Source organism: Poecilia reticulata, linkage group LG8, assembly GCF_000633615.1.
Source record: "Poecilia reticulata strain Guanapo linkage group LG8, Guppy_female_1.0+MT, whole genome shotgun sequence".
NCBI lineage: Eukaryota > Metazoa > Chordata > Actinopteri > Cyprinodontiformes > Poeciliidae > Poecilia > Poecilia reticulata.
The window spans coordinates 21,561,033-21,570,809 of NC_024338.1; the positions used below are offsets into that span (position 1 = coordinate 21,561,033).

Below are 9,777 nucleotides of genomic sequence, written 5' to 3' on the forward strand. Positions count from 1 at the left end.
GTGCCACCCGACCCCTGGGCTGCTCCTGCAACTCTGCCTGCCATAAAGGCCAGTGACCCCTGGGCAAACTCCGCTCCGGCGTCCGACCCCTGGGGGTCTGGAGCTGGCCGCCCTAAAACCTCCAACACAAGTAAACGCCTTTGTTTTTTTTTATTATTATTATTTCCACTTGTAAGCACACATTTCACTCACCAAATAATCAAAAAAGAAGCTTTTAATTTGAGTATTTAGTTAATCATCAACCATCTGTGAATATTGGAGTACCTCCCAGTGGACGGGTAACCTCTGACCTCACGAAATCTGTACAGAAATGAAAAGGATTCCATCCACCTGCATGCTTTACGGGTTAACATATTATTCGCTTATCTCCGCACACTTTTGTACCCGTAACGTCTCCATTCGTCTGTGTTCTGTTTCTGTTGTAATTTTTGTTCACTTGGTGAGTTACTGTCGTCTTTTGTGTGTGTCGCACGTGTTTGTGTGAATGGGTTTGTCTCCCTCCAGGTAACTTTGACCTGTTCAGTACATCCAATGGTACATCCAAGGAAGACTTCTCAGAGTTTGACAGCCTGCGCTCTTCCTCCTCTGTCCCCACTGGTACTCACCCTGTCTTCGTCCATCTAATGACACGGAGTGTGTGTTTTTTCTTTCCCTCAGTGTCTCCGAAAATGCCCCTCAGCAGACGTAGCCTCTCTGCGGGGGTGGGGGGACACAGACACACTGTCTCGTCTTTCTTTAAATGTACCAACGGACTTGAGCGAAGGCAGCGTTTGAGATTGACTTTACATGGCAAAAGACATTCTTTCTCCGCAGAAATAAACTGCCTGGCTCAAGTCTGCTTGTTTTTTTTTTTTTCATATCACTGTGATGTTTTATTGATTTGTGTTCATTGTTGGCCCCTCTGTCAGGCTAAATTATGGAAACCCGTTCAGATCTGTGATATTGCATTTAAATTGGAATCAAAACGAACAAATTGAAACTCAAACCAGGTTCTGAATGGATTTCCATCTAAGTGTTTTTTCTTAGTTTTTGAAGGTGTAAAGGGATTTTGGTGGCTGGATCTAAGCTTTAGCTCAAATAAACACCGAGGGGGGTGGGAGAGAACTTGAAGAGAAGAAAACGCCTTTCATCGATTGATGTTTATTTCAGTCGGAACTGAAAAATATCTAAGTGTATTAGCAGTTCGCACACCAACACTGTAAATCAGTTCGATCTCCTCATTTGAATTTTGGGAGACTGTGTYGAACTTCCTGCTGCGCCACGGTGGTTTTTGTCTCTGACATTTCCTTGTGTTCGCAGGCATGTTGAGGTTGGATTAATGCACTAACGAGCGTCTCCACTGCCGTCTGACTGTTGCCACCAATGACAGCCAGTCTGTCTGCCTCTGACATCCCTCATAATAGCATCGTCTTTTATATACGCCATCGTGAACAGAAGTTCTTAAGTGCAGATGGAGAGACACTTGTTTGTGTGTAGCGGACAGAGGATTAATGTGCAAGAAATATTTACGCTAGAGAGATGCAGGTCCAGTGTTTTGCTCGCTCAATACAAAACCCTCTCATCAGTGGATTTAACGTCCTTCCTCTCTCCGTTTTCAGCCGACGCGGGCATAACGTCCTCTCTCCCCTCCCAAGTCAGTCTGGCCAGTAGCGGCAGCCTGGACCTCTTTGACCCGCTGCCCACTTCCGCTTCGATCTCCACAAACCCAACCAGAAAGACTCCGGAGTCCTTCCTGGGACCCAACGCGGCGCTGGTCAATCTGGACTCTCTGGTGACCAAACCGGCTCAGCCCGTGCCCGTCGTTAACCCGTTCTTGGCTGCTACAGGTAGGAGTTCAGATGATTCTTTTTTTTTTTTTTTTTTTTTTTTTCTGGAAACATAAACATGCGAAACCATTCATTCATACCGCTTGAATATTTTGTAATTTTGTCTCGTCACGCCAACAAACTTGAAGTAAAAGCGACATAAAGCGGGTAACAATTGTGAATCAGAAATGGAAACACATAAAAGTAGTTGAATAATTGAACATTTTCTGCTATTATCTTGACTTTAATTGTACACCTAAAAACAAAAAAAGCAGGTATAAACAAGCGTCCCGTTCTGATATTTCTGCTGAACTGACCGACGGTTTGCTCCATCCAGGCGGCTCGGCTCCTGCTCCCGTCGCCAACCCGTTCCAAATGACCCAGCCGGTTCCGCCCACCCTCAACCAGATGCGGGTCAGCCCGATGCCCTCCGGCTTCGGCAGCATAGCCGAGCCCATGCCGCTGGCCTCCGTGCCCGCTCAGCCCGTCGCCATGGTCCCCCTGGCAGGGATGGCCCCCATGGGCCACGGGATGCCCGGCACGGGCGGCGGCGGGACCCCGCCCTCCATGTCGATGCCTCAGCCGTTGATGAGCATGCCCCCCCAGGCCGGGTCGCAACCCACCGGAACCACCAACCCCTTCCTCTTGTGAAAGGAGGACCCGCTTTCTCCTTCACTCGCTCCTCGACACGAACAAGGAGATATTTTATCCCGTGTTTCCATCTATAAGCCACTCTCAGCCAGGTGCCCGACTAAAATACTTCCTGACTCTGTTTCTGCTCCTGTCCTGCTCAGCTACAAGCTGCCTCGTCTCGTGAGTTCCAGGCTGATCCTAACATGATGCTGGTGACCACACAGACCTTTTGCACCCGTCTACGGACTTCAGAGTTTCCGCCAGGGTGGGACTGGACCCAGTTTCTCCTTCCGTTCTTCCTCTTCTTCACCCTTTCGGACTGCTCTTTTCCTCTTTTTTTGTGATGGGGTGACCGGAGAGTCAGCCTGTACTAATTCCAGCATCTTATCTCTTCTCTAGAACTAATCTTTTATAAGCCCTATCCGCTCTAGCGTGTCTGTGTGTATGCGTGTGTGAGCGAGTGCACATCTCAGTGCTTTTACACTGTGTATATCCCAGTGAGTTTTCCTCCAACACACTGGATTAAGGATGAGAGATGTGTTTATACTCCCTGCGTGTATGTTGTGTGTATTACAAAGCAGGAATTTTGCACAATTTTTGCTTTTTTTTATTTTTGTTTTTTTATTTTTTATTTTCAGCTACTGTTGGACTCACCGTTACACCTTAGCTCACAGAGTAAGTCTGATTAAAACTAACGACAAGGCACACCCGTACACTGCCTCGGCTCTTTGGTACTAACTCAGTCCGAACCCTTCATCTTCACTTTGGATCTTCTTTTTTTTTTCCTGACCTGAACTTTGACAAAAAAAAAAAAAAAAGAACACTCCCTTAGAGGAAATGGAACTGCTCTTTTCAGTCCTAAAAGACTGCAGAGAGGCCAGGAAAGATGTTTTCTACGTGTGTATGTGCTCAGACGCAGTCGTGCTGTTACTGCTTTCTACTGCGTCTCCATCCCGGTCAGCGTTTTTTTTTTTTTTTTTTTTAGAAGATAAAGACGAACTGTGTCAGTATTTTCCGAGTCGAACAAGTGGATGCAGGTGAGCATTGTGGAACAATGTTTTTTTTTTTTTCATTTTAAATTTTTTTTTCCTAGGGTTAAAGGGATGAGAGACGGTGTGTGTGTGCACGCACATTTAGCTTCCAAGTGTACTTTACTCAAGTTTTTTTTTTTTTTCTATTTTCACCTTCTGTTAGAATTTGCAACCTAAAACAAAGGGTAGTTCAGTTAACTTATTAACTAACTAACTTGGTTTGTGGTGAAGAGGCCTCAGCCTTGAGAAGAACCTTCACATCCAACAGGACTTTTCTGTTTTATAGATAATCTCTTAGATCATCACCCAGTGCTGTCTCTCACACAGACACACACGCACACATGCACAGGACTATTAATGGCACAGTGGAATCCCACAACAAACAACAATGTAAACAGTTGGTTGTTACTGAAAAAAAGCAGTGTTTTAGTAGTTTCTCCATTTTCATTCTGGTTTTGTTTTCGTGCCGCCCTATGGGTTGGTTATGTTACTCCTCGAAGCACAACTGTTACCGAAGTCATAGCGACTGATTTGTTTTTTTTGTTGTTTTTTTTTTGTGACGGTAAGTGGAACAGTAACGTCACACTTAGTTAGCATTAAATCTTTTTTTTTTTTTAGTTATTGTTGTTTTTTAAAGGTTATGATTTAAGAGGCTCTTTGACGAGACAGGTTCATAACTCTGTGCTAATTTACGGCTCTGTCAAGTGTTTATGTAATAGTGTTACTTTTGGCTGATTATATATAGATTTGCAGAAAGCAAGTTTGAGCTTCCCTGTCTCTTCTGCTGGTTAAGAAAAGTGGGTTGATGAATTGCGGCTTAAAATAAAATGCACAGGTTTTGTAGACTTTCCCCATTCCTTTTCTTTTTTAAAGGGACAGTTCCTTTTTCTATGAAGTTCTGTGTAGTAATTTATGGCAATAGCTTCCTATCCTGTAATGGACAGATGCCGTTTCACAGTGAGCTTGTACAAAAAGGAAGAAAGCCTGGCAGCTAGTCAAAGGAAACCTACTCCGATTTTAGTCATTTCAAGCTTATATTCATATCCAGAAGATACAGTTCTGTGTTAACTGATCATGTATCCATGCTAGAGTTCCAGCTGCTGTATCAGTCCACCTGATCCCGGGTCTGCACCTCTGAATAATGTAACAAAATCCAAAAACGTGCGCCCTTCTTGCCTGACGAGTACAAGTGGAGGGATACAGCCAGCAGCCATTTTAACCTCAACATAGAAACATGTTTAATTGAATATGGTGTTACTGGAGCTCTRCGTAATCTGGAAAGGTAACAGATTCAATTTTAAGCATTTGCCAAGTATTCATAACAGGGTGGAACAGAAGCAAGTTTGGAAAACAATATTTGCGTTTCCCAACTCCGTTCCTTATTTTAATGACATGAACTAGTTCTTAAACGCAAAGATTCTCCATTGGGTTGTTTCACGATTTGCACAATTTGTGGTAAATGTTTTCCATTCAGTTGTCCAGGGAAATCCAAAAAAGATTTGACCCTGGAAATTTTMRAGCGAAATATTAATTGGACTCCATGAGCTCAAACCCTATGAGTTTAACTTATTTTAAGTTTGTCTCTCCYTGCTGTCCAGTTTGAGGATTTCTTTTCTATAAACCCACTGTGACATTTCCATCAGTCTGCTACAGGTTATGGATCTATTACTGACGACTTCACACTCCTTCACTTCAGAATGTTCAGATATTCCCTTTAAGTCTGTGGGGTGTTCGAACTTTTTTTATTTTATTTTTTTGTTGCTTCCATTTGGATTGGGTTGTCGCCTCCTTGTGGTATGACGTGGCTTCACTGCAGATTTTTTGGATGCTTCCACTGAACGCAGACCTCCCCATTTCTCAGGCGAAACAAAAAAGGAAAAAAATAAATAAAAATAGAATAGGAGCTGCTCCAAGTGTGTATGATATGGGACGTTCTTGACATGGCTATGATGGTTTTTGYGGGTGTGAAGCGTACTTGTAAACCAGCAAATGTGTTTTAATCTCTAGAAAACATTATGCAAGCTTGGTGAGGGTAGGGAGAGAAGAGGGKTTGGGTTGCTAATAAAGTCTATATTGACATATTGAAATATTAATAACCAGATTTCGTCACTGTGGTTCAGTGAAAATGCGCCCCATGCAGCGAGCGCCTCCGAGTCGCGTACTAAATATGTTTTATTTTTTATTCCTCTCCAGAGAACTAACTGACTTCATGAGCTGTCTTGTCTTTTTATGCATAAACTGACTCCTTTTATTCCCTTCTCCTGTCTGATTAGTTACCCTTTTCTTAGTACTGGGAGCAGATTGCGTTTCTTTTTTTTTTTGGATTTGTGCTCTACCTGTTGGCATTATAACTGTATAATATAATTTATCATTTGTACTATTGTAACATACTGTTCTTCTGTATACCTTATTATTCTGTGTAATGGGTTTTTGTAGGAAAAAAAAAAAAGTTGTGGTATTTTAACTGCCTCTAAACGAGCAAGCGCAGCTGACCGAACCCTGTTTGGATGAGGACAACTGTAGTTGCACTGGTTCAAAAATAAAATGTATTTCACTTCAGTTCCGTAGCCTTCATTGTCTTTTCTTGATTTTTGACGATCGAAAAGTAAATCAAAATCAATCGGGTCTTGGTATGGACTAAACGACACCAATGGTTGGATTAGAATTTATTAAGAAAATGCTTAAAAAAGGTGCAACTATACAATACAGGAAATATCTAGAAGTACCAAGCATCAAGCCGTTTGTGTTTCTGGACTGCGTTGCTTGGTTTTAACACCAGTCAGCTGTAGGAGTGTAAAGTGAGAGTTGAGGCAAAAACTGTTGGCACCTCGGATACAAAGCTTGACAATAAATTCACAATAGGATCATCTTGAGAAATGACTGACAAAACTGCAGGTATTACTAAAACTTCAGCTAAAATTAATTTCTGAATTTGTACTGATCAGTTTCTCCAAACCTCTAAGATCTCCTTAGAGGTTTGGAGTATAGATATGACACATATTATTAAGGACTCATTTATTGCACCACTGATGAGTAAAACAGAGAATGGCTTTGCTGAAAAGCCCCTTGTTAAGTATGGTGATTTGTGATATTGTGGGCTTGTTCATTGCATCACAAACTGTTTGAAATCACTGGATATCTTTCATGAAAATCCGGTGGCCTCTGCCAGAAAACTTTGTGTGGGGTTTGCATCATCCAGCAAGATGATAAAGTATCGTCCTATTGACAAAGGAGGGTGCATAAATGCTCCCAAATTGTTTTATAAAATGTTTCTTAAARGTTTTTGTTAAATGTCAAACGTTTTCACATCAGTTTAGGACCTTTTATATGTTAAATGTAAAACCTCAGTCAATTAAGGGAAGTAAGACATTCATTTAACTTACTTGATACCAGAAGATACTTTTACACCATGACTATTTCAAACCATTACATAGTTGCACATTCTAGGAAATGTGTCCAATGTTAAGCCAAATCTAATTAAACACACTCTGCTCTATGACAAGGGAGTTATTAGTAAATAACAGATCTAATGGCTCAAATTCGTCAGCCAGTGTTTTAAATCTGACAACTAGTATCAAAAATCTGGAAGTATTTAACACTTTTTTAAAAAAWTTTTTTATAGATGACAAAATTTTAAACTTTCCTAATTGTGATAACAAGGCATTTAGAATATCCAGTGAATAAATGGACTTAACATTTTCAGTTGTCAAATTTATCTGAATCCTTTCCACACGAYGACGCCATGGGTTGCAAGCAAACCTGTCCATGTCTGGAGAAGTAAAACTACATGTTAAGCTGAAAATACAAACGTTCTGCGTCGGGCTTTGAAGTCTTATAACCAATATTCACATTTTGTGTAGACCCAACGTAGCAACGGAGCTCTCCCTTACCATCACGGCCTTCTGCGGCATGGAATGCGAAATCAGCAGAGTCTGAGGAGGCTTTTACCGAGCCCCTCCACTCCACAGGTATCACTCTGTAGGCAACTTTGAGAAGCAATCACAATGCACTGCTCTGGACTCCCCGAGTTTCCAGTGTTTGCAGTCCAATCTGAACTGGCGTTCAGTCACGATGACAACTGATATGTAGCGACTCCAGTTAGCTTTCATGTTACTTCACGTATCATTGCGCATCTCTTGACTGACTGGAAGTGGCGAATTGGACGGTTGACGAGTTCGTCGGTCCAGTGTCGTAGCCCATCCTCTTCATGTCTTTGGTCATTATGTGGAAGGAGACGGTGACGAAGCCCTGAGATCGAACCCTCGTCACTAAAACAGAAAAGAAGATTCAAACGTCGGACGGATACTAATGCTTCCTCTCGTTTTCACTACTCAGCTGAAGCTGTGGAAACTGCAGCTGTTCGGCTCATTAAAGAACGGTAAGCGTGACGGACCTTCTCGGCCTTCCCCATGTGCCACCACTTTGGGGTCGGTGTACTCGGGTCGTCGTCCTAGCAACCAGCTGAGCAGGGGAGGGGAAAAAAGTACTTAAGTTTCAGGAAAAAAAAAAAACTTTGTGATGCTTTCACAAAGTTTATCAAAGTACTCTCCAAAACTATACCCTTTGAACTTTTTCACATTTTGTTAATGCGAGGGCAATAACACCCCCTCCCATCCCCACAACAACTCACCCTGTGAACTTCTGAAGTCTCCATGTGGGCTCGGGAACAAACATCGGGATGGTTCTTATGTGTCTGAAGAAACGGAACTGATTTATCTTTTATTCCAAATTAGCAACTACAAAGTTTATATCTCGGATTCCTTAAATAACATAGGCAACGTTCACCATACTTTAAGCAGCAGTAGGGTAGATGACAGTACTCACTGTCCAGGTGTGAATGGAATGTGCGTTGCTCCATAACCCCTGACCACATCGTTGCCAAAAACGTCCGGTCCGTACACGCTCACCACAAGTTGAGGCCCTGGAACATTTACAGGAAGTTGTACATCTGTAGTAGCTGGTATGTTCCTGTCAGTGCCCTTTTCAGTCCATACGCTACTGGCTACCCACTTCCCCCATTTACACCCTTAGGGCATAGAGGCCCTAAGCATGCTGGAAAATTAGTGGCTTAAAATGTATTTTTACTCTGTGTATGTAATTATGTGGTTTTAACTACACCTTCATAGTTTATTTGGATTTTTGATTCAGTAAGATGACTGTATATTCTCTGTTAAAAATATATATATATATATATATATAATCTGTAATCCAACTGGCCTAATAATTGTGTCTGTAGTGCAGAAATGTTGAGGATGATTTCTAAAAATCAGAAAGTGTGAAAGACTTACATCCAGAAGGATTTGTACTCTTGAATGTTGTCTCCAAAGGGAAGTTCCATATTAACTTGTGAGACTGGGAGCTTTTAGAGGTGATCTGAGTGATGCCTTCCTCCAAACCCTTAAAAGAGAAAACACACACACGCACACAACCCATTTGTTAACACAAGACTTTTACAAACTACTCTGTCCTATTCGATGTGCAGTGTTTTTCTACTGCTTTTTCTAATGAGCAACATTGAAGATATCAGACAAGAAAATGTTTAAAATGTTACAAATGACTACTTACTGTGGTGGGAGCCCAGTCATGGCCGTAGACGTAACAATATTTACAGTATAAATTGTCATAGTCTGGAAACTGGAATAAAAGGGAGGGAAAATAACTTAATTTTAAGAACAGGAAAAACGCTAAGGTGAACGACGGAAAGATAAATACAGTAAAGAATCACCGCTTAAATACACTGGTGATGATAATGCTAATACTAGCTGCTAAGCTAAAGCAATAAAACAACCACTCACGTTCGCTCCCTCTATTTGTCCGTTCACCGTAAGAAGAAACACAGAAGAATTGCTTGTTTTTTCCATCGTGTATTTTAGTTCAGTTTTCTTTAATTAATGTCGAAATTAAACCTGTCGATAACCATAACTCCTGGCGTGCCCTAGCTCGTTGCTAAGGCAACGTTTGTGTTTCCCTACGGCTACTAGGTTGGAGCAAACTGAACGAGCACAACGATTTTTAGTAAAATGATCAAACTATCCACAAGAGGGCGGTGTTGTCCCAAAAATAAATCCAACAAAACTACAATAGTCGTCCCGGGGACAGTTTTAGTTTAAAGACGACATTTCCAACATAAATCAGTAACAGGAAAAAAAGTGCAATGCGGCAATTAAAACTTGAGGATATTATTAATATAGTGGAAAAGGACAAATATAAATATTCTAAAAATTCATGTTTTTTTATAATAAAAGCATGATTGAACAAAACTTGCTAATAGTATTTTCAGTTGCTCATTAGTATGATCCTGTATTTTT

General features: G+C 41.5%; 2 protein-coding genes across 2 annotated transcripts in view; one reads left to right on the forward strand and one right to left on the reverse strand.

Annotated features, from left to right (window-relative positions):
• epn2 (epsin 2) overlaps positions 1-3,462 on the forward strand; it is a 28,834-nt gene extending 25,372 nt beyond the window's left edge. The window contains exons 5-8 of the mRNA XM_008416673.2: positions 5-130; positions 505-597; positions 1,599-1,826; positions 2,143-3,462. Of these exons, the coding sequence (XP_008414895.1) occupies positions 5-130; positions 505-597; positions 1,599-1,826; positions 2,143-2,456 (761 nt within the window). The 3' untranslated portion in view covers positions 2,457-3,462. The remainder of the gene's footprint in view (positions 1-4; positions 131-504; positions 598-1,598; positions 1,827-2,142) is intronic.
• A 2,660-nt stretch (positions 3,463-6,122) lies between these two features.
• b9d1 (B9 protein domain 1) lies at positions 6,123-9,451 on the reverse strand. The gene is made up of 7 exons (XM_008416666.2): positions 9,265-9,451; positions 9,035-9,103; positions 8,758-8,866; positions 8,294-8,390; positions 8,100-8,162; positions 7,863-7,930; positions 6,123-7,737 (listed from the first exon to the last, which is right to left on the reverse strand). Exons 1-7 carry the CDS (start codon positions 9,328-9,330, stop codon positions 7,592-7,594), a joined length of 618 nt encoding a protein of 205 aa, XP_008414888.1. The 5' UTR covers positions 9,331-9,451; the 3' UTR covers positions 6,123-7,591.
• Positions 9,452-9,777: the final 326 nt, after the last annotated feature.